General features: G+C 38.0%; 1 protein-coding gene across 1 annotated transcript in view; it reads right to left on the bottom strand.

Annotated features, from left to right (window-relative positions):
• The window catches only part of ca10a (carbonic anhydrase Xa), a 408567-nt gene extending 384363 nt beyond the window's left edge, over positions 1-24204 (bottom strand). The window contains exon 1 of the mRNA XM_037981003.1: positions 23523-24204. Within this exon, the coding sequence (XP_037836931.1) occupies positions 23523-23583 (61 nt within the window). The 5' untranslated portion in view covers positions 23584-24204. The remainder of the gene's footprint in view (positions 1-23522) is intronic.
• Positions 24205-26081: the final 1877 nt, after the last annotated feature.

Raw genomic sequence — 26081 nt, 5'->3', positions numbered from 1 at the left:
CTGTTTAAGGTCAGGTAGGATTCTCAAAATTATTTATATTTTTTAAATTCCTGAATAATAAGAGAAATATTTTTTTAAAGAATTTCTTTTTACTTTTTAAAAAAGTCACAAGTTTACATGCATTCTATTATTACTAGGCTTTTAAACAATATAAAAAAAACAGATGATGATTTCCTGGCTTTGAAAGCATTTGATTAGTTAGTTGACAACATTTGAGGTAATTGGAGTCAAACCTGTGGATGCATTTTAAGATAAATGGTAAATGGTAAATGGCTTGCACTCATATAGCGCTTTATCTAGTCCAAGGACCCCAAAGCGCTTTACACTACAATCATTCATCCATTCATCCACACATTCACACACTGATGGTGGTAAGCTACATTGTAGCCACAGCTGCCCTGGGGCGGGCTGACAGAAGTGAGATACACTTCAAACACACTGCTTCTTTGTATGACATTAACGGAAAATCAAAATAAATCAGCCAAGATTTCCGGAAGAGAATTGCCGACCTCTACAGCTCTGAATTATCCGTGAGTAAAATTTCCAAAAGCCTGAAGGTTCATCTGTTCAAGCAATTTTACACAAGTATGTTTGTGCTTGCATATAATCCTTTGGAAATGTCCTGCCATCATACCACTCAGAAAGGAGATGGGTTCTGTGTTCCAGAGATGAATGTGTTTTAGTGTGAAACGTGGTTATCAACCCCAAAACAAAAACAAAACAGCTTGCGAAGATGCTGTTGAAGCTGGTCAGAGTCAACACAGAGATCCGCAGAGAAACGAGTCCTGAACCAATATGGCTGAATGGTCACTCAGAAAGGAAGAAGCCATTACTCCCAAAAAAACATAAAAAGCCAGATTAAAGTTTGCAAATGAATACAGAGAAAAAGACCTTAATGTTTGGAAACATGTCTTGCGGCCTGATGAAACTGAAACTAAACAGTTTGGCTATAATTACTATCATTACATTTAGAGGAAAAAGGGCAAAGCTTGCACCACTCTAACTGTGAAGTACGGGGGGTGGCAGCATCATGGTGTGGGGGTGTTTTGCTGCAGGAGGGACTGATGCGCTTTACAATGGCATCACGAGGAAACAACTTTATATAGAAATATTGAAGCAACGTCTCAAGACACCAACAAGGAAGTTAAAGCGCACAGCGATTTTCACAAAAAAGTTTTCTTTATTGGAAAATATCCATTTTGGCAGAAATTTCAATTCAACTACCAAGATCCAATCCAAATTTATAAAAATAAATAAATAAATATGTGGATTGGGGCATTTCTTTATGTTCTTTTTTACTTTTAACATTCCCATTAAACATTTGCAGTTTTAGGAGGATGCAGATGATAGTGAGGAATAAACAGGGAGGACAGTTTTATTGACTGAAAACACTGTAGTGAATCTCTGCTGCTCAGCAATTTGTCAGGAGACAGAAAGACACCCAGCTGACATGCAGTGTTAGAGGACTGCTATTACTGTTCATGTGGGAGGGTTAAATTCTCTCCCAGGGTGGGTGTGACACAGACGTCCCCATCAGGAGCTGTGTGACGCTCTCTGCAGACAGGGGTTTCTTCTTTCTAGTTTATACTAGAAATGTGAACATGTTTGAGGACTTTATGCTCCTTCCAGAAGCATAACTCATAAGGACATATACACAGAGCAACATGCATGAGATAAATGGCATGTAGGGATAAATTTGAATTCAAATCCAACAAAAAAACACAAGTGTAATAATACTCAATAATAAAAACCAGGGTTCTCAATTTTCATCAAACATTTAGAGTGACTTTACAGCTGACTCAAAAAATCTTTGTCTTTTGGCCATAGCTGCCCCTTTGCCCCATCCAGTTCTTCCAAATATTTTTCCAAGTTAAAACTTTGATTTTATATTATTTTGATTGTTACTGCCCCTGTCCATCCCATGCATCTAGGTGTTAAAGTGTTACAGCATCAAAACACTAAATGTTTTCCTTAAACCACTCCTACAGTTGAAATGCCTTTTAATAAGATATCAGAAACAAGCAATTTTGTTTGTTTGTTTTGTTTTTGTTTTCTTCCTGCCCTGAAACTGGGAGGTCGTGGGTTCAATCCCCAGCCGGGTCATACCAAAGACTGTAAAAATGGGACCCCATTGCCACCCTGCTTGACACTCAGCATTAAGGGTTGGAATTGGGGGGGTTAGATCACCCAATGATTCCCGAGCGCGGCACCGCTGCTGCTCACTGCTCCCTCAGGGTCAAATGCCGCGAATAAATTTCACACACTCAGGTGTGTGACAATCAGTGGATCTTTCTTTCTAGTTGTTGCTCCAAGCCGTCAAATGTGTGCATTAGCCATGGTGGAAATTAATTTTATGCTTGTTTAAAAGCGACGTTATCGGTTGGTTGTATATTTTATGATTCTACTGGAACTGTAGTCATGGGTTGTCTACCAAAATGGCAACACTTGTCTCTCTGTTTAAGGTAATGCCAGTTTGAAACAAACTTTTGCAGCAAGCTACAAGAGGTAGCATGTTAGTAGGTGAAACATTTACAGTGGAACAAGTCTATCACACATGCAGCAGCAGTATGTTTTTAGTACTGTTTGCATAAACAGCATTAAAGTATGTATAATCGTGGCATTGTATGCAAGGTATATGTCATGTTTCAAATTTGAATTTATTTTTTTGCATTTTTTGCATTTATGCCACAGAAATTATGAACATGGCCAATAAATCTGTGGTAATCTGGTGTTGCCAGGGACCAAGCTACATGTGTAGAGTATCAAACACATAACAAGGCGTTGTTGTGATGTAATTTTCTCACAACCAAGTATGTCAATACCCCATAAAGGCAAAGTAGATCCACTAAAATGTAATGGGCATATTATATGTGTGCTGTGTTACATCTTCAATGTGGATGTTTTGTTTCTGTTATTGAAGTAATGTCCTGTTCTGCTTTAGGCTCCACCTCCTCTACTATGTTAGCTCCCTTATTACTCCTAGACTAAGCTAAAGGGAAGTAACAACTGACTTAAAAAAAAGAAAACTTTTCCCATTTTTCTTACTTTCCGTAAGTTGGTTTGTGTGAATTGATACAGTTATTTATTTTTGTAATAGTAATAAGTTATTATAGTTGATAGAAATAAATTTTCTGTCAGTCAACTAATAGAACTGCCAAGTTGTTTCAGCTTTTTTTTTTTTTTTTGGGTGCCTAGGGAAATAATGAAACTAAAATCAACAGCTAATCTCAGCCCCAGGGCTCTTGAGGAAGTTAATTAAGTTAAGCTTGTGGCTGTAAAAGCCAAGTTTTAAATTCTCAAACACACCTACAGCTAACAGCGGACCAATTAACCTTTCTTGTACGTCTTCAAACTTTGGGAGTACAGAAACACAAAGAAAGCACACCACACAGAAAGTCTTCAAATGAGTTCAAACCAAGAACCTCTCTGCTGTGAGGTGACACCGCAGAACCAGCCCAGTCTGAAAGAACAATATGACATAGACTAAACTGTTAAAAAAAATTAAGCTTTTACTCCCGAAAATAAACATCTACTTTGTGGGGCACCTAGTACAACTTTACCAGTTTTCAGGAAAATAATATTTTGATGTGGATATTAAAGTATGTTTTAATAGTGTTTTCAAATTTCCAATATTACCAGCACAGGTACCATAATTAGATCACTAATTGGAAAAGACTCAAACTCAACAGTCATGTGACATTGTGGACCCAACTGTCAACTGTCAAATGCACGTATTGACCAAAAACAATTCTGCACAAGGAAGTAATGAACATATTCAGTCCACATGCCACCCATCGGTTTTTAATTCTTCCATTTTCAAGGAACCAACATGTCCAGAATGAACATCAGAAGGAAGTGGTGGTATCACAAGTGGAGTACTAGTGTAATCAGATAGGTGCAGGAACACCCAACAGTCAGTCAAATCAGTGAGTGAAGGTCAGCAGATACATAGACACATTAGATAGCATTACCAGCCCTTGATGTCATTTGATTAGTGTTACACTGTGGGTTTGCAAGAGGTCAGGTGGTTACATTTTGCCATTGCTCAAGGTGTGAGGCGTAAAGGTGTCACAGCAGCTCAGTGTTGGAACGAATGGGTAAGTGAAGGCACCTACACACTTTGTGAGGTTTCTTGTCACCTAATTCAGACCAGACCAAGGACACATCATCATACTGTGTACCAAGCATTACAGAACCCTGACATGACGTCCTGCATCTCCATGTCTTACTCCTCATGAGACAGCACCTTGGTAAAGTCTTTCAAAATACAACACCTGTCCTCACATAACATTGTGGACTGCCTGAATCATGTTGAGGTTTTCCCGTAGCCAACAAGGTCCCTCAACCTTTCCCTAATTGAAGATGTGTGGATCAACTCAGGCATTATCTCTGACTTTTTACCAGATCTGCTGGATCTTGATGTCCAGTTACAAGAGCCAACTTTCTGCAGGGGAGGATACAACAGCTGCATGTCCCCAATTAACACTGAATCATTGTTGTATGCTTGCCTGAAGGGATGCCATACCATGCTGACATGGGGCCACTACTGTACCCATGCTGCCATTATCCTTTGATCTGATATCGTAATTATTGTCATAAAGTCACATGACCTTTCAACACTTGCAGTTTTGTTTAATTTCAACCACTCTGTTTGAGTGATTGTTTTTGTCAGTGAGTGTATATTGCTAAATGAGAATCCAACACAACTTCTGATATGTTTTATATTGATATTTCAATCAGTGTTCTCCTTTTTTTCAAGAAATTGCCATGTTTCTTGTCAATATAAAACCACGCCCCTGAAGACACCCAAAGTTTACTTTCCAAACCATTTTGCAATAGACTCTAAATACCATAACAGCTATGACGTGATTGATGTGATGTTCTTATCATCTTAACATAGTGCAAAAAGTATGAGAGATTTATGTTTGGTCAATTATTTCTTTCTTGTAACAAATCTTCTTGGTATTAAATTTCTACGGTTGGAAAGCCTGTTTTTTCCCCTTAAATGGAAAATGTATTTGTGGGTTGAGCAGCAGAATTCAATATGTGAGTTGTGCCCATGGAAAACTTGCCACTTCTTCTCTGCCAAACAGCTTATTTTGCTATGGATTCTTGTTTTCAGCTTCTGATACCCCAGGGGCTGACAATCAGGAGCCTGATTGGTGCCTGATTGTCAGCACTTGTGAACAACCAGTGGTAATCCCATATCTCTACAGTTTGGAACTGAACCCTATCCTCCAAGATAACGACACTCACCCCCACAGAGTGGGGTTTATCAGAGACTGCCTCCAGAATTTGGGAGTGAAGAGAACGGATTGGCCCGCCTGCAGTCCTGACCTCGACCTCACTGAACACCTGTGGGATCAGCTTGGGTGTGCTGTTTGTTCGAGAGTGACCAACACAACCACACTGGCTGACATAAAACAAACGCTTGTTGAAGAATGGGATGCCATCCCAAAGCAGTGTGTGACCAAGCTGGTAAGCAGAATGAGGGGGAGGTGCCAGGCTGTTGTGGCTGTGTATGGGTCTTCCACATGCTACTCCGGCTTCTGTTTGTTAAAATAATGAATTGTTAAATTGCCAATATGTCTTGTTTCTTCAGACTTCAATTATCTAATCCAATAAACAACAGCAAACATGAGTCAATTACAAAAAACGCTGTTTGGCATTGGCAGAGAAGATTTGGCAACTAACGTACTCAACCCATAAATGCATTTTCCTACCAAATGTGGCACCATTTAAGGAGAAACAAACAAGCTTTCCGGTGATATAAGATTTATTGCAAAGAACCATTATTACAACAAAGAAATAATCAACCAAAATAAAATGTCCTTACATTTTGTGCTAAGTTTACATAACTGTATCATCAATATACATCTGAAAACCTGCACCAGGTCATGAAAAGGTCAAATCATTCAGTGGTTGTATGAAATTATTTTAAAACACTAAGCATATTTTAGAAAAGAAAATAATTGAATCATTCTGAATGAGATTATCAGTTTAATATGTCAAAAGCCTGTTATACATAAAAACAAAAACTGCTTAAATGAGCACTACTAATACTTGTTGTTTTAAAAAGATGTCAGTGTGACAACAAAATGAATGCACATTTTTTAATCTGCAGCTCAGGCACAGCAACTTTCAGTGCTGCGGTGTCAAACAGTTCAACAGACATTATAGTTGTCAAAAATATTCCCTTTATGCCACTATTTCACAACATGAGGATTTCAGATGAGAACAAACTGAAGAGTGAAAATGCAAAAAACTAAATAAAAATAATTTGCTTTCTATAAATAAATCAAACACAGAACACAAACATGTTTACCAAGCAGATCAAGCCTAGTTAAACATAGATTTTCCAGAAGGTGGGAAGGGAGAAAAAATGCTGGAGGAGAGAAAATACTGTAATAGCTCAAACTGTTGGCTATATCACAACTTATTCCTGCTCTGGCCTTTTGCCATGAAAGAAAAAAAAAACTGTGTAAAAGCACATACAAATAGTCTTTATAGATCTTGCTGACTGGAGACCATCTAAAATCAATACTTCTTTTTTGTTTCTTAAGAAAATCTGAAATAACAAGAGTCTGCTGTTTGGTCGGTCTGAATTTCTCATGTGGTTGGTCATTAGGGCAGGAATAAAGTCTAAAGAGTGCCTGATTATAATAGCAGAGAGTATAATCAATACTTGTAGGCCTTTTAGATAAGCTTTCTCAAATGACAAGCCAGGAAACAGGAGCATCTGGAGGTTTAAACCAAAGCAACAGTAAACAGTCAATAAATAATAACTGTTAATTGTTTAAAAATTGCATTACTGACAAACACCAACTTGAGAAAATATAATCAGACACAATGAAAGCTGAATCCAAATTACTCATTATTCAATTCTCAAACAAAAATATCAGGAAAAAATGCATATCAACTAAAACCATCATCTACTGTATCGCAGGGGTGTAACAGTACATATGAATCAAGGTTCGATACCTTCTTTGGATTTAGGCTCATGGCTGAATATGGGTTCATTTGGGTTGTTGTTGTTGTCTGTTTGTTCAGTTTTATTGTCTTTTTAAAACAGAGAATTACCTTCTCAGAAGCTGAGAGAGAAAGATAAACCAGGCTGTAAGGTCAGGTCATGTACAGAATTTATTGTAGGAATAACCAGGAGGTAATTTCAATGTCAAATTAAAAAACAAAACATCATATTGTTCTGCCTTATTGATCTAATTTGAACAATAAATAGTATCCTACAGAATAAGAAAATATTTTAAAAAGAGTATTTTTTAAAAATGTTTAGGCCTAAATTTGATGTAAAATAAAAGCATTATGGAACTGAATAAATATTTAAATGTGAAAATATCAAATAAATAAAAAGTTAAACACACACCTAGCTTCTGTAAATATTATTTATTTAAATTTGTTGCTGTTCATGTACATGTTATATTGAACTCCTGGTAATGAATTTAACAGACTCGTGGATCACAGAGAAACTTTTCTACACAGCTGATTTGAAGCAAACAGTATGGTTCTCAAGATCCTGAATTTTATCTAAGCTCAGCATTCCTGCTTTGCTTTGGTAAAGAGTGCTTTTAAAAATACCTTCGTCTACTCCTATTCTGTCAAAAGCTCATGTCTGCCCTCTTCTTGACAAGAGCCTCTATCTGATATATTCATTGTCTGATTGCAAAAAACAGTCTAATGTTAGTAATGTTGTGGTTCAATTTGAAATAAGGATATAGAAGGCTACAAAACGTTCACTTTTAGGCTAAAATTGAGTCCAATTCTAGTCAAGATAAATGTTCAATTTTTTTCAACCCTGCTCTGAATCAGCTCATGAGTGATAGGGAGTCCAAGATTTAACAAATATTTTTAGTTGTAATTTTTTTAGTTTGCAACTTAAAAATGCAATTAGAAAAGAAAAACTAGAGAGGGGGAGGGGGAGCGGAAGAGTCCAGCAGGTCAGATGTTGTTTGTCTAAAAACCTAATCCACACCTGAGACACAACTTTGGTTTGATGTTTTCTTTTTTTCCCTTTAGCTATGTAGATTTGTAGGACCTTGTAAAAAAAAAACAGTGTTTTTATTAATTAATAAATAAAATGTAAACATTTTTTATTACAACATTAAGAATAAAAATTCCAAAAAGTCTAAATTAGAAGAAAAGACATTCAATAAGGTCAAGAGGTCTAAGGTAAACAGAATAAACTCTTACGATGCAGGAAAGCTGTTGTCACCATTTAAGGACAAAAGTCTCACGATGAAATCAAGAAAACTAGTTTAAATTGAAGGCCAAGAATTTCTTAAAATTAAGGACTGGCAATCACCTGCTGCCTTTCATTCAAAGGTTTATGATGAGAAAGGATGCCGTTGTAGCCGTTTTGATCAAACCTTGTAAATACATACTTTCATGCGATATTTGAAGATCTGTTCAGAGAATAAGTTAAGGATGACTACAAGCTACTACCATTTAAAATTTTAGCAATATTTGTACATCTGATTAAGTTAAAGCCATTTTTGTGATGCTAAGATTGATTAGCTGTGGTGGTCATCTTGAAATGCAGTTACACAAAAAACGTAGTTAGTTGTAGAGCTACATCTAATGATTACTTTCTGAAGGTTTTATTAAAATCCATCCAGTGGTCCAGTGATATTTTGCTAACAGACATAAGGTTGATGACAACAGTAAATGCCCAAATTAGTCTCAGCTACTACCACTTCACATTTATAGCCAAATATTTATAAAATAGATTGAATTATGGCCATATTTGTGTTTAATGAGGTCAGCGGGCTGTAACCACCATCTTAAATTGGGTTGACTCAAAAAATTAATCAGATGTACATGTATATCCAGTAATTACTTCCTATAGGTTTGAATCAAATCTGTCCTGTGGTTATAACAGCAAACAGAGTTCACGTCAATAGTTAGAGACAAAGTAGTAAGAACATTTTGCACAATTTCTTAGCTTTCAGATTGTGAGTTACTGTTGAGGCTCAGCTACTACCACCCCAAAACTTAGCTCAAAATCTCTAAATTTAAAGCCATTATTGTCTCTGCTAAAATGGCTTTGCTGTGGTGGCCATTTCATACTGGATTGATTAAAAAAGTTAATCCATTTTAGACGTACATCCATTAATTACTTTCTGAGAGTTTCATTAAAACTTATCCAGTGTGCTATGACAGTTGCAATGAAAGCGGGATGACGGTTTAACTCACAAACTTCATTACAGTAACTGTGCCAATTCACCAGACACCATCACAGAATACAATGTTGTCTCGTATCTTCTGTATTTTACTTGTTATTTCTTCTTCTTACACAGTCTCTTCTGCCCTACGCTGTCACAGCAGCACCCTCTAGAGACAAGGATAACAGCAACAGAACAGAACAGAAAAACATTCACTGTGTAAACCTAAGAAAACAACATAGTGGTACATAAGATATTTTTCTAACATGATAGACAAACGAAAACACACACAAACAGAAATGTTATAGTCTTTTTGCCTTTGGCTGCAATAATAACAGGGATTTTAGTGGCTTCAGCAGCTGTTGATAAGCTGCATTTCTATTTCTTCACATTCGTCTTTAATTTCCAGTCATAGCAAATATATTACAACAGGGCCTCATAGCCAGCTAATAACTGCTCTGCGTGAAAGCCCTTCGACACAAGTACCTTAAAACTCTCAACAGCTAAGGTCAAGACATGTTCACTGCAATTATTTCTTTTTTTTCTATCCATTAAATAACGTATGTCCTCCACATATTTAATTTTGTTAAATGATGCATCACAGCCTCATGTGATGGTAGTCGTTTAAGTAATTAATCTTTAAGAAAAGATTTGCTTTACCGTACTGGGCAGCTGTGTCTCAAGTGGGAAGTATCTTCATTAAAATGGAAGCAAACAGCAAAAGGTACTTGGGTTTGAAGTTGAAACACTGTGCTGCCAAATGTGATTTTCAGTTTATCTAATTAAATAATTAAGAGGTTAACAGATATTAAACTAAATGCAGTCTAAAACTTTTACCCATTTATTTGGGGCCCTGGGGTTCATTATGAATTAATTTAGTCCTGCTTTATATCCATAACACTGTGATAAATTTATCATCTGCAGTCACACGGTCTCAGTGTAAGAAGGAAGTTTCAGCTTCAGCTTTCAGACTGCTTTATATAACTAGCTCTCAGTCTTAGTTTGAGAGTCCCATTCTCTACTTTTAAAGGGATAGTTCAGACTTTTGTGTTTGAACTGGGGTTGTATGTAGTACTTCTGAATAGTGTGTGTCTTACCTGCAGGAAAAGTGATTTCAGTTTCAAAAATGGGAGCCAAGCTAACCATGAATCAGAAATGGACGTATTTAAAAGCAAAATTTTGCCATTTAAAAAAATTCAAACCTGAAAAAAAAAACCAAAGAAAACACTATATTGTGCACTTTTTACACCACATTTGTCTTGGCTCACATAATTAAATGGTGCCTTTTTAACACTCCCGGTCCTGCAAAGCATTTTATGGAGTTTCTCATTGGGTGAATGATAGCATTCATACAGTGCTTTCAGTTATTTATTTTAAACACTATATACTTTTAGACAGAATATAAAAGTGCTGTATGCACAGTATGCATCACTTTTACATTCCCACTTATAACCCAGTAAGTATATTGGTGGACAGTGGAGGATACAGTGTCCTAAACAAGGACACTTCAGCATGCTGCTTGGATCTCCAACTACTCAATTGGTAGAAAACCACACTATCCTCTGGGCCAACCTTGGTACTCTAATCCAGTCTGCTTTGTACAAGTTACTTGTGTTTGACAATGAACATGATGGAAAAGACAGCTGTTTTGTTTTTTTCATGCACGGATTGTACTTTTATAGGTCCTTTCTAGCCAACCAGGCCACTCAAAGCACTTTACAATACAATCTGTGCCCTCATTTACCCATCCACACAGCACTTTACTACATCCCTACAAAGCTAATCTAAATAAATCATTCTATAGAATCTAATCAGTGTTTTAAACTCCATTCATACTCAAAGGGGTTCAGTGTCTTGCCCAGGGACACTTTGACATGTGACTGCTACCAGGAATCGAACCTCCAACTCCCTCATTGGAGGATGACTCTAACCACTGAGCCACAGCCACCTCTTGGTGCTGATCTTGTTTATGATGTTCATAAACAGGTTCTCAAGGCATACTTTTAATATGGAAGAGGGTGTCTACTTTCAGAACCTCAAAATCTTATCTCTGCTTTTTGCTAATAGTGTTTGTGCTTTTTAAACCCATGACCTTCAGTGTGCACTGGGGCGGCAAAGATTCAGGTGTGAAGCAGCTGAAATGGGAGTCAGCTTTTTTAAGCTTAAAAAAGCCCGAGGTCGTGGTTCTAAACTGAGAGAAGGTGGAACGGACTTGCCCTTAGGGTCAGGGCTGAGTATTAGGCAGAGGAGTCTTTCCTGCAACGGCAGGAAATGGGCCAGTGGTACAGAGCCTCATTTGCAACAATAAGTGTTGCTCTAGTCCAGCAAAGCTCTCAATTTACTGGTCCATTTATGTTACAACCCTCACCTACGGTCATGAGGTATGAATCATGACTGAAAGAAATGTAGGAAATGAAATTAACTTTCTTTGTAGGTGACTCAGTCTTGGAGAAAAAGATAAACTACATGAATTCACCACCTTTTTCAGATGTGATCACATGTGCAAAAACCTGTGGCAACATGATAATATAAACATATTGAAAATCTTCCAAAATCCCACAGGAAACATACAAAATGTGTCACATAGGGGACGTATTATTTTGTTATGTTTTCACAAGGAATTTTCCATATATGAAGTTCATATGGTAATTCTGTACTGGTGATTAGGATTAGGGATGGCAGTGATATTTGAATAATCAAAATCTAATTAAAATGGGTGAATTCAAAGAATTAATGCCACTATCCCTATCATTCTTTGTTGTTGTTGTTTTTGTTTTTTGTTTTGCTTTGTTTTTTTAGTGACATCCAGGAAGTGGTTACCATGAAGAAGTTTCCTAATGCTGCATTTGCAGTTGAGGTGCTTTTGTCAACAGAACACCTACTGCCCACCCCCAACTCCCCAAAAGAAAAGAAAAACTCAGAGTGTCCCAGAGTCTTTCTGCCATTGGACTTTATATTGAAAAGAAAGTAGAAAGTGGAAGCTATGGTCATGGTGAGCTCAGCATAACTGTCAGAACACAAGCATACTCGTCCACATTGATCCATTGAACCTGTAAAAATGAAGGGATATAAAGATCCCCAGCTAGCAGGATTAGTATCAGATGGAGGACATGGAGTGAGTAATATTCAAAGAAAAACTGAATATTTACTGGATGAATTTGAAGAGTATTTGTACTTAAAATGCACATCCCTTATTAGGATGCCTTCTGGGCACCTCCCACTGGAAGTTTTCTGGGCAAGTCTCACAAGGAGGAGACCTCAGGGCAGATTCAGAACTCGATGGAGGGATTATATATGTTCTCTGTTCTGGGAGCGCCTCAGGATCCATAAAGAGGAGTTGGAGAGTGTCCTCCTGGACCTTTTACCTACACAACTCAAACATAGAAAGGTTGTAAAAAAAAAAGGATGGATGGATGTGTCACATTATGAATCTTTTTGATTTAGCCTTCATTTCTTGAATGACTTTGTTCTGTGCTGATAAACATTTTAAGTGTAGCAAAATGTGCTGGTATGTTTTGCAACTCTAGTCTAAAAAATGAACCCTAATAATGTTTTATCTTGTAAAATACCCTCAAACTACATGCAATAATAATGAAGCAGCATGACAAGAAAATCTGGGCATAAGTTAAAACTAATTTACAGTTAAACTAATTCATATTTTAAGAACGACTTACCAGTATCTAAAAATAGATACTGCCTAACCTTTCTTTCTAATTAAATTGCTCTGAGATTACTTTAGTTCGAAGCTGGCACTAAATAATTACACTGAACGGAATATATAATAAAGATATAGATGTAATGCTTTCGCTGACAACTTCATTCAAACTAATCTACTTCAAGTCCAGCAGCCTATAAATAGTAATCGATTATTCTGATGAAAACGGATGAAAGTTGAGCTCAGTTCACTGGTCAAAAGAATATGACATGCATAGCAAAATATTTGCCCATAAGATGGCCTGTGGAGTACTATATGAAGATTGTGGAACATCAAAGCACTTTTGTCAAATAATTTTAATTTATGGTTTATAATTAGCAATGTGATAATGACAGCATAGGATGGATGGTTATGCCTGTCCATCTCATGGCTAAAAAAAAAAATCACCAAATTGACCCATGCAGTATGCTTTCCTAAAATCTGAAAGGGTTCAGATGCTTTAAAGATCACTTACTTTTTCTGAGCAACTGGAGGAAACTTAATCTTTGCTTGGCTCACAGAGAGCTCTCAAGCTGCTCTTGATTTCTTGATTGACTGTTTTGGCTATTGAAAATATAAAGAATGAGTCTACTTTTCAATTTGCTCCACCATTTTCAGAGCAGCAAAGCCTCAGAGAAGCAGAAAGGCTGCTGCCGGGCAGTCCACATTTATTTACCACAAGTCGCTCTGTAATTTTCTGCTACCTGCTATGTGTTTGTAGTAAGACTGAAAGTGTTTTGTCTTAGTGATAATTACAGGTGCATATATAGTTATATTCATACAAATTTCTGAGCAATTGGCAAATGACAGATTAAATGCTGTGTAGTTTTATTTAACTGTACTTTTATTAGACCATTGCCTTTGTGCTTTTTAATTAAGTTTCAGCCCCTGTTTATTCAGCACTAATAAAAAAAGTTTCACTGATCACACTGGCTTTTATTTGGCATTTAAATCAGACAATATTTAAGCTCAGGGCATCGTTACTGTTCAACAACAATAGATTCTATAGTTTCTTATACAGGATAAACTCCCTTTTTAAATATGATTTCCTGTTTTATTGTAAAGTGAACCTAACATAGCAACATTTTCATGGTGTTTCCATCTACACTGTCACAAGCAGGCAGCTCTGCAGGAGGAACATACAGTAAACTCAGTTTGGATGATGTTTCCTGACAGCTCCCAGTGATCCTCTTCATCTTTGTTCAGTCCAAGCCTTCTCCATCCACTGCTATTCTTTAGGAATCAGTAAATATATGAATACTTATGTGGATCAGGGGTGGGGGTTAGAATCTATTTTAGATACATCACATTGCAAGAATAGAATTGATTTTCAAATGTCAAAAGTTAAACTTGTTAACATTAATTGTTGCTGCCACTTTAAGAGATTCAGCTGCGACTCTGTTGTTTATCCTAGTAGAGTTACCATAACTTCCTGTAGCCGAAACATGATCCAGTAAAGCTGTGTGACATGTTTTTGATCCTGTTTTTGATCTTTTCCTTGCTGAACCCTGAAGAATTTATGTCTGTAAGTAACAGTTCATGTTATAATGGGCGCCTAATTATATCACAGTGATGGAACAAAGTTAGGAATGAAAAAAATTGAGTACCACTCATTTTTTTGTGATAATTTCACCTTCAGGCTAAATTTGGTCAATATTAGCTTGGATGTCTATTCAGAAGAGGGTGCAACACCATTTTAACACTTTAAAATATAACTTGTTTTTCTTTGTCATCTCCAGAGCTGGAGGCTGGCTGTCTTATCAGTGAGCTACCGACCACTGGTGCATACAAGTTGGACTGAAAGATGAGGGATGGAGGTGTAGAACATAGAGATTCTTTTTAACTGCTTAGTTTGCAACTAAGGAAGTAAAATTAGAATCAATAAAGACTACATGTTTTGTCTTGTTGCTCAGAGTTTATATTTAAAACATGGTTTAAATTAAAAAATGGTGGAGCAGCGGGTCCACCTGCTCTATTGAGTAGGGCCTATGGATGTTATCATAACACAATTGTCTTCAGTTATGACTTTGAAACACTTGAATTGTGTGTAAATTTCAAGTCAAAAGCACAATGCTAACCATGTTAGCTTTTCTATGATGTTTTTAATCTTAAATTAGTATCTATGATAATTGTTCAGTACCAATTGTACCAATTGTCCCTAGAGGGCCCAATTTGGACAATTTTTGGTCCACGAGTAGTAGACTAAAGATAGATATGTGAATAATTGGATTTTCAAGGAGCTGTATGTCAAGAGGACCAGCAGGCATAATTAGTGGTATCACAAATGGAGTGATAGTGTTATCAGGTAGATGCTGGATCATCTCCCAGTCAGTCAGGACAGTAAGTGAAGGTCAGTAGACACAGAAAATGTCACTTTGATGCACTAGAAAGCATTACAATGAATGAGTAAATTTATGATTTATAAGAGTAAATGAATTGTAAATTTTAACAAGTCTACAGTTTATAGACACAATTTGTTTGTTACATAAGTAATATTCAATAAAATAACAGATGATTAGTGAGTTTTTTGCTTTAAGCAGTTTTTAACTCAAAATAATAAACTATCAGATCAGCTCCTTGTTTTTTACAACATGTCATTTAACACAGACACATCTTCTTCATTGAATTCTATTTTTTTTTCCAGAAATATTTTGACCAATGGTTACCAAACTTTTCAGCTGTGTACCCACAAAATAACATGGGAAAATATTTGTGACCTCAAATATGACTGTCTGAAACATACAATCATCTCTAAGCCAAATAAACAAAGACATATTGACAACACAAACACCTCTAAGAACCATTTTGCAAATTTTGTTCATAAATGACTACTGTGTTGTTGTTGTTTTTATACGTCTCAAATATGGCAAAAATATGCAATTACGAATCATTTGTTCATTTAATTTGATCACTGAAGATCATCTCAAGACCCCCACTGGGCTATTTACAACATAAAGTGGGGTCCCATACCCAACTTTGGGAACCAAAGATTTTGACTAGAGAGTGATTTATAATGTTTTGTTTTCTTGTTTTTATCACAGTGATAATAAATATGACAGACCGGAAATCTAAGCAGAGCTGTAACATCATTTATGCTGCTGTTCCATTTGCAGAATAATCAGAAGCACATACTTCTGAGTTGAACTTGAGTACTGCAGAGCATTTAGATAACCAATATTTCAGATGTCTGTCAAGAATAATTGTCAATATGTCTGCTCAGAAAGTATTTGTAAAAATGAGACTTCAATGTCTTTCAACACCACAGCAATTTAGTATTCATTACTTGTACATTTGGTACTCTGATGACAAATCATTGTTTCTGGTTCACAATATGACAGGTCATTTCCTGTTTCAATAAGTTGTTCTTTTGGCCTCTCCCTTCTTCAGGGTGCCACAGCAAGCAAACCCGCGCAAAAGCTTTGGCAGTTGTTTTACGTTGGATGTCCTTCCTGACGCAACCTGGGCTCGACTCTGTAGCCTCAGGATTACAAGACCACAGCACTGACCACCAAGCAACCACAGCCTCAGCTCACTCTCGTGCAGCTGGGTAGGAAACTGGTTTGCGACCGCAGTGAAGTTAGTTTTAAGTTGGATATTGGATATTCGCGCTCCGCGGAGTTAGCGGCGTCTAGCTCACGGCTGACCCGAAACAGGAACGCTAATGTCTGCCAGCCCCTTCTCTCACACGCGGTGGTTCACTTCCTGTTTCGGGTCAGCTGTGAGCTCGACGCCGCTAACTCCGTGGAGCGCGAATATCCAATATCCAACTTAAAACTAACTTCACTGCAGTGTTTTGCGCGGTCCTTTGCTGAAATCTTTGTGGGCAAATGTGAAGCATTAGCGCACATTTTCGCTTCAGTCGCTGCTCCTGCATGCTCCCGGCATTGTGATGTTAACAGGAAGTGACGTCATGTATCTTCGTCGTGAGTTATTTGGGGTTATTTTGGTTAAAGTTGCGGCGTTTTGGGCAAAGTTGCAAAAAGTTGCAATTTCACGGGGTTTGCTTGATTTTGCGTTAATAGTTGCGATCGCAACATCGCAAAATCCTGGAGGGTCTGATTAAGTTAAAAATATACAGCTGTACTATATTATTATGTACAAGTATTATTGGAACTCTGGTGGATGGTTTTGTTCCAGTGGTGTCTAATGGGGACCATAATTGTTGGTTTTTTATCCAAATGAAGTCAAGATTTGGACAGATATTTTTAAAGAAAATTGCTATACGCTGGCTGTTTGTATATATTGTAGGCTGGTTCACAGGTATGAACATTTGGTAAAACAATTTCTCCCGTTTCAGAACACACAATGTTTCATTGTGTAACAAATTTAGTCAGAAAAGCGGAACATTTCCGTTTCACGCATTACAAACACAGTTCATCTGTCCGGTGGAAGCCTCAGTGGACAGTCACAGACTTCATGCATATAATCTAATCATCTCATCATTTACTCACTAATTTTTTCCACAGTTTTTTGTTGCATTTGTTCTCATTAATACACCAGCTCCTTTACTTCAACTACATGGACATTTCAATTTGTTTTTCCTATTATCTTTTAACTATCATTTCTTCTTTTTTGCATAAATAGAAATTGTTTTCCAAAAAGAAATCTCCAGCTTGCTTGTTCTCTTCAGAGTATCACCTGGGGTGTGTTGTCGCAGTGCCCACAGAGGCGACCTCCTTTTCACTGTCACAACAACACCAAGCTTTGCATCTTGATTACATCACAGATTAAAGTCCTGGCACTGAGCAGACTGATTTCCACAATCCAGGCTCAACTGTGCTCGATAATAGCCAGTCTGGTTTAGCTGCATCAACATCTCTGTTCATGTATGCACAGCTGGTCCAAAGTACAGCCAATGTATCTGTCTCTGTTCTACTGGTATATGAAAAAATACACTATTTCTCAGAGGAGTCCCAGTCATCAACAGAAAAAAAGGTTTTCACCATCAAATGTGACTCAGTCAGCAAGTACACATGACACACAGGGATAAAGATTAGAAAACATGCTGGGTCACAATTAAATCTTAAATCAAGTGTCTCTTTTTGAGTCTTTTAGAGCTTTTTACTAATTAAAGTTATGTGCAAATCTAAACTGACCCTGAAGATGTTCAGAGGGTTCTTACTCCTAATTTAATTGAGAGCCCTTTGAGTTTAATCAACTTGTCCTACTAAAAGTATACACCCATGATCAAAGGTCCTGAGAATGACACAGACAGCAATTGTCTAAAATTTGCAGCCTCTGTGAGGCAAAGACTTTTGGAAGATGGACTAGTGTCAAGAAGGGCTCACTCAGTTTACCCAAAGAACACATCTATGGAAAAAGAATGGTCCCAAAACATCCTCCAAGAGCAGCTTCTCCCAACCATCCAAGAGCAGTTTGGTGATGAACAATGACTTTTCAGAATTATGGAGCAACATGCCATGAGGCAAAAATGATTACTAAGTGTCTCTGGGAACAAAACATCAAAACTTTGGGTTTGTGGCCGGGAAAATCCCCAAACCTTAATCGCATTGAGAATTTGTGGTCAATCTTCAGGCAGCGGATGGACACACAAAAACCTATAAATTCTGACAAACTCCAACGATTGATTATGCATAAATGGGCTGCTATCAGTCAGGATTAGGTCTAGCTGTTGGCTGACAGCATGCCAGGGAAAACTGCATAAACTTAATTTAATTGTCATTAAATGCCTATGAACTGTTTAAAATGCTTACTTCAGTATACCATAGAAACATCTGACCAAAAGATCTAAAACTAAAAATTTAGGCAAAAAAACAAGACTTGTGTCATTCTCAAACCCTTTGGCAACAGGTGTACCATTTCGTTAACCTTTTACATTCTAATTTTCACCTTTTTTTTAAAGAAACTTGTTTTCTTGCATCAACCAGGCAATCTACAAAATGTTATTTTCTAATGTTTAGAGAAAAGAGTCAGTCAGAACTGTTTTTTCTTAAATGTGAACAAGCAGTTTTGATTCTTACATGGAACCAAGTAGTTTGAAGCTAAAATAAAGAGTGAGACCTAAAAGGCTGTTATAAAACTGAACTTTCCTTACAGGCAGATCTAGAACTGATTCTTAGAAATGCAATAATCGATTGGTTGGTGACCTGTTTTCAGCTTGACTGCAGCACTCAAAAACTTCATTTTTGTCGGATCAGTTAACACAACATAACTAAGCTGCTAATTTGCACTAGCAATTTGAACTTAGTTCTACATAGAGATGCGAACAAATCTATTTATATTCTTTTGTTGAAGAAAGAAAAATCCACAAAGGTCACTGAAATAACTGACAAAAGAAGGAAAAAAAAATTTTTAATCTACTAATGAAAATCATGCACTGCTTTTGAATTTTGGTTCATCAGAATTATTTTAACAAACTAATGAAAATGACTTTGACAACAAGAATGATTCCCCAAAGAATGATTAAAACTAATTTGTCCACAGGGACATGTTCAACTAAGGTGTGTCCTGTCATCAGCATCACAGGTGTCTTCAGTCCTGTAATCAGTCAGTCTGCCTGTTTAAATGGTGAAAAGTAGTCACAGGGCTTCTTTGGTATCATGTTGTGTGCCACACTGAACATGGAGCACAGAAAGTTGAGGACAGAGTAGTCTCAGGAACTTAGAAAAAAAAATGACTGACATTCTGTCAAAGGTGAAGACTATAAGACCATCTCCAAGCAGCTGGATGTTCCTGCGACTACAGCTACTCAGATTATTCAGAAGTTTAAGATCCACAGGACTGAAGACAACCTCCTTGGATGTGGCTGCAAGAGGACAACTGATGATAAATTGAAGATACGGATAATATGATGGTAACCAAAGAGCCCAGAACAACTTCCAAAAAGATTAGAGGCAAACTCCAAGGTCAAAGGTCAGATCATCAGTGTCAGATCGAACCATCAGTCACTGTTTGCCGAGGAGAACACCAAATCAGAAAAAAGTGAGACCTGAATTTGTCAAAATGCAAATCAACAAGCCACAAATCTTCTGGGAGAATGTCCATTAGAGAGATGAGACAAAACTGGAGATTCTTAGACCCAAAGATGAAACACAGAGAAAAAAAACCTTGTACCTACAGAGGAGCATAGAGGTGGCCTGGTTCTGTTCTGGAGCTGCTTTGCTGCATGTGACACAGGAGGTCTTGAATTTGTTCAGGGTCCACTGAAATCTCAAAACTATCAAGACATTCTGGAGCTAAATGTGCTGCTTGGAGTCAGAAAGGTTGGTCTCAGTTGCAGGTCACGGGTCCTTCAACAGGATAATGACCCAAAAACACACAGCTGAAACTACCAAGAATGGGTCAGAACCAAACTTTGGACTATTCTGTAAATAAACTACAAACCTGAGACAAATGGAACTGTTTGTTCATGTGGAGTGAACCAAAATACCTGTGGACAGGTGCAGAAGTTACAAAAAACACTGGATTATAGTGATTGCCTCAAAAGGTTGGGCAACAAAATATTAAGTTAACGGTACCATCTTTTTTGTCAAGGTCAATTTCATTAGTTTGTTTTTAAAAGAATTCTGTTGAACCAAAATGTAAAAGTAATGATTGATTTTCATTACATGGTTTTTGTCTTTTTATTCTGTATTGTAAGTTTCAAGTTCTTTCAGTGACCTGTGTGAGTTTTTTCTTTCTTTAAAGAAACGGTACAAACAAATTCTGCATGTCCTAGGGCTGTGCAAATTAACCAATATGTACCAGTTCACAGAGGAGCAAGTGCACAATGCAACTAGGTCAGTAGCGCAGCCGTGAAATAATAATAATAAATAAATAAATAAATAAATAAATAAATAAATAATAAATAAATAAATAAATAATAATAATAATAAATCGAGATGCATCGTTTTTATTGCATGCTTGTAACAATAATAATCAGATCTGTTTAAAAATTAAACAAAAACTCTGCAAGCAGATTTCTACAATACTCCTACAGTAAAAAATAATAATTAAAAACAAATTAAAAAGTGTAGTTACATTTATGTATGACCAAAAGACCCCTTCTCTTCGCTTCTTCTAGTGAACAACCATTCCTCTGGCTGTTTTCCTGCTGAGACCTACTATTTAGGAGGAAACCTGCAGGTTAAACAGCAACAACAAACACTGAAAAAGTTTTTCACCCTGATCATGCGACTCTGCTAATATTTCAGGCACAAAGATTAACTTGCGTTTCATTATGTATAATGCAGAAAATACACTTTTGCTGCTCATTGCTGAGTTACTGACAGAGTAATAAACACATCTGCTGTTGGCACTTTTATTCATTTTGCACCAGGCTTCATTTTTGAGCGCAGTTTGTTTATTGTGAGTCAGTTTTTATGACAGTGTATTGTAATATTAAAAGAAGACCTATTTGTGAGGGGTTACTTTTTTTAAAAGATGGTAAAAAATTAATCTTAATAAGTGATGAAAACAGTCCTTTGCTTTGCTGTATTACATTAAAACTCAGTGTATTGGATCCAACTCATGCAGAATCAGATTGTATTGTGATTAAAGCCTGAACTGTACCTTACAATATCAATTTATGCTGTCTTTTAATGAACTGGACAGATAGCAGTGCATCAGGACACATATCATATCAGACACTGACCACAGACATACAGCACTACTATTTTCTGTCTGTGAAGTATAAAGTTAAATACAGCACAGAGAAGTGTAAAAGGTGACTAAAAAAAATATCTGCTGTTCATGAGGGTTTCTGTTTCAGTACTTTTGAAGTAAAGAGACATAAGCAAACAACAGGAAGAATGGATTAGAGAAAAGTTGCTCTGTTTCATCCCTTTGAGCTTTCAGCCTCTATCTGTCATGGGACATGTCGGATTTGAAAATGTTGGCAGCCTGTTGGAAAACTCTGAGCCAAGGTAAGCTGTATTTACTTGTGTAGTATCTCACTGGACTGCAAAGGTCTCCAAAAGGTCTCAATTTCCTAGCGTGAATTTTAAACATGTTCATTTATTTTTTTTATTTATTTCTCAACATAGTCGCAGAGTTGTCTCGGGCATCTCAGCCCCTTTTCAATTTAGTTTCCGTAAATCTACAGTGCTACAGACTTCGACACCAGCACGGGAGCTCTCCTTTTGACGAAAATCATCTGAGGCTACATCCCCAAATGCCCAGGTCTAACCACGGTGATTATCAACAATAATTATTAAAAATTAGTCCAAGCCTGCCTAACCTTAGGTCAAAACTGTACTCCAGGAGAATTAATCATAAATGTGGTGGCTGCCAAGGTGGGAACAAATGAACCCGGGGGAAACTGTCAGTTTACAGATACCGAGCTACATTTTGATGCGGTAGTAGCTGAGACTGATCCCCAACGCATGCTCCGAGCAGAAACAACCACACAGGCTCTAATGAATGTGAATTTTAGAGGGCAGAAGACAAGCTTCAGTGAGTTGAGTCTGTTGTTCTCTGTCAGTAATATCAGCTGTAAAGTAAAAAAAAAAAAAAAAAAAAAAAGAAAGCAGGTTTATGTTAGAAGGTGTTTGTGTGTTTTTTCTCTGAGTCTAACAGGCAGGTGTTCAGGGGATACAAGTGCTGGAGCTGTACACTTTTATTTTCAAACTTTCTAACAGGATCAAATTGAATCTTTCAACATGCAGGTCCACAAGAGAATGCATACCAGCAGAAGCAGCTAAGATCCACTTCATGATTCTATCACATATACTGGTATGTGGTCGCAGACCTGTACTACTGCTTTAGAACCCATTACAATCTCTGGAATACGAGTAAACACGGTCAGATTCATGAAATGGAAGCTGAAGAGTTCGGACTGAGCGCAAACTCCTGAACAAGCTGTTTCTAGTAAATTTTTGCCAGTTCATTTCAGGATTTTAAAAATAAAACCTGTTCTCCGTCAGAGATTGGTCTGAGCCCCTAACTGGAGAGCTGCAGGAAGAGGGACGCGGGAAGGATGAGGGCTCGGCGCCTGCGATGCGCCAATCCAGGCGATTACGCACGAGTTCTGATGGTGAGCTCCCAGATTTACGTCATTTGGACACACTGAGCACGGAATAACTGCTCGTGTCGATTTCTTCCCGACGGGGAGGAGGTCCAACTCGTGCTGTGTGAGGAGAGACTACAGGGGGAAACTGAAAATACCGACCTCCAAGGTGGGTTCAACAACACTCTGAGGCGCTTAGACCCCAACAGATCAACAACCAAACGGGTCCAAGTCTGTCCGCCGAACCACTGTAGAGTTTTGGTTCGGGTGGATCTACCCACGCGCGCGCACAGACCCAATAACGGGCTGACCGACAGTCAAGCGCCACATCCACCGCAGAGAGCCACGCGCTCAGAGGGGCGCACAGAACCCGGACTGGTCCTGGAGCGGAGGGGCTTCTCGGAGGTTCTGTCCAACCTCAGAACCAGAACTTTCCAAATAACCCGAAAGCTCAGGTTTCAGAGCCCAGCCGCGCACCAGAGGACTGCAGTTCTGGAAGCAGCGCAAACTAAAAAAAAAAAAAAAAAGCCTGCAGCTTCTCTCCACCTGATCCCAAAATTCCATCTGGACTCGGTCACACAGAACCCCCCACCCCAACAGAACCATCACTCCGTTCGGGATTTAGTCACCTGCCCGAAAAGGGGGAAAAAAAAGAAAATTTAAAAATAAATTTAAAAAATGCGCAACCGACGCCCACATGACTCACCTGATATACAGACAATAAAATTGGCGTGAAGAATGATGAGAATCTCCCAGATTATATCCATCCTGTGTCTTCTTCATTCCACGCGCATCACGCACAGAGATAGTGGAGGAGGAGGACGCGGCGGAGACACGGAGCGGTACCTAGCACGCGCTAAAGTCCGGTCCAACAAGGCTGGATCCCGCTGCTGAACACCTTCCACCAGGTATTATCCACAGCACGCACATAGCAGGTGATCCGGAATCAGAAGACCGAAGACAATTCCCAATAGATGAGGAAAAAAAAAGAAGAAAAAACAAGCAACTCCACACACACAAAAAAAATAAAATAAAAATAAAAGGACCCCCAAAACGGTCAAATTATCCTCCGAACTGGTTGTTGACGGTGTTATTCCAGAGCCCTGGATGGGACACATCCATCTGTCCGTCCGTCCGTCCGGTTCCGTTTCAGAGCGGACAACCCGTTTTTTACCAGCCAACTCGGTAAAAAAAAAAAATCAGTGTGGAGGGGAGGGAGGGAGGGGGGGTGGGGTTAGAGGCTGAACGTTCCGGGACGGCTGCTCGGGCTCCGTCTAACACCTGGAGCCCAAGCCACAACTCTGCGAACTCCCGTCGGGGCAGGTTTATTGGAGCCCCCCGGTCCGACACTTCTTCTGAGTCTCCGGCGTTACTACAAGCGACCGACGTCAAGTTTCAGAGGGCAGCACGCGTACACCGCCGGAAGTGGCTTTCAAAATAAAAGCTCCCCCTTTTTATTTATTTTTTTTAAAAGAAGCGCTCTGAAAAGAAGGCGTATCAGGAAGAAAATCTTTACAATGATTTTTTTTTTCTTCTTCATCCTCTTCTTCGTCGTCTTCTTCTTCTTGTCTTTTGCGTATTTTATAAGGTATGAGAGAAACAGCTTTACATGAGGTGAAAAACAAAATACTATTAAAGAATATAGAATCACTCCCATAATCTAGACTTTAAAATCAATTTTAGGATTATTTTGATATGGATTCATGTTGTGCACATACTTAATAAATCACTGTTTTTTTCCTTCCTTGAATGTTTGGTATGGGTTTTTATTTATTTATTTTATTATTAGTTTGAACTCATCGATCACACACACCCTACACTTGAAAAATAGAGCAGGCACCCAAATCCAAAGCTGAATGGGGAAAGAGAACTCAAGTAAACATAAATTTTTGAAAGCTCTGTATTTAGAGACCCCACATGGATGCAGAAAACTAAATTTGTAAAAATCTCCACTTTGTGAAGCTTTTCTAAAAATAGTCAGTTTTTATCACCATAAACTTTGTTTACATGTGGACAAGAGGTGCAAGAGCAGCAGAAAACATTTTCCACATTTTTAAATATATTCGGAGTAGACGGGAACTCCCTAAGCGCCTTCTAGGTCTTACTGTGAGGATCCAGAGTTTCTGTCTCCGCCCTGCTGGTGGGACCAAGTACTCTTCCTCCTCAGCTGTAGCCGATCACCTTGATGAGCAGTACCAGTATTTAAGCCTGCGGCTGTTGCCAGATCTTCGCTGGAGCATCGCACCTTATGGGTCAGGATCTCAGCCTTAGACCTATGTTTTTGAGAGCTTGCAGCTACGATAACCTTTTTGCCTTATTTTTCTCCCCTCTTTGCCTCAGGAATTACTGCTCTGAGTTCTGTAAATACCTGCCTGCCTGAAACTACATTTGCACTTACCTGCTGGACTTGCCTCTCGTCGGATTGTGGATCCTCCTCTTCCTGGAACGACCCCTTTGGACATTGTTGTCTCCACGCCTCTCTCCTCGTCATTACCTGTAAGAAAAGCACTCTTAACCATACCTCATTCTATACACAAAGCCAAACTTGTACCCAAGACTCACTGTAAATAAAACCACTTACCTTTATTCTTGTCTCCGTGTCTGGTTTCCGGTCCTACTCTTACAACAATCCTGGATTACAGTATGTCATTTACAAGATTCAAGGTTAAGACTATGTTCAGTTTTCTGGGCACCATGTTTTGAAAGTCTTTGACACACAATATCACTAATTTACCACACTTTACAGATATTTTAAAACGTTACAACTCCCTATAGTGAATATTTGTAAATGTAATATAATGCTTATATATAAATTAAAAAGTTCAGTTGTTCAATCCATTCTTAGTGCATCATCTGTAACTGAGGCCTGTTTGTGTAATATGAATTCTGTCTAAGCTCGACTACAAACTGATAATACACCAGATTACCTGCAGCCTTAGATAACTGCGAGGAGGTCTTCGAAGACTGAGGAATAGCACTGCTTGTTGTAATGAAATAGGAAGAAATTGTTTAATTTGAAATGCATAAACTCATTTTTGTCTTGATGGTCACCAGATGGCAGTACTATGTAATGGTGATGATAGAAGAAATGGTTATTTAACCCTGAAATGTAGTGCTTCAAAGCTAAAATAATGTTTACTTAAAAGTCAATAAACATACACAGAATAGTCACAGAAATTTACACATACATAGACTAAAACAATGTTTATTAAGTCACTCACACACATGCAATATGGAGGGAAAAAAACAACCACAATTAGGAACA

This window comes from Kryptolebias marmoratus, linkage group LG17 (assembly GCF_001649575.2).
Source record: "Kryptolebias marmoratus isolate JLee-2015 linkage group LG17, ASM164957v2, whole genome shotgun sequence".
Classification (NCBI taxonomy): domain Eukaryota; kingdom Metazoa; phylum Chordata; class Actinopteri; order Cyprinodontiformes; family Rivulidae; genus Kryptolebias; species Kryptolebias marmoratus.
The sequence above is the reverse complement of the archived record's forward strand: the minus strand, read 5'-3'. Positions and strand labels throughout refer to the sequence as shown.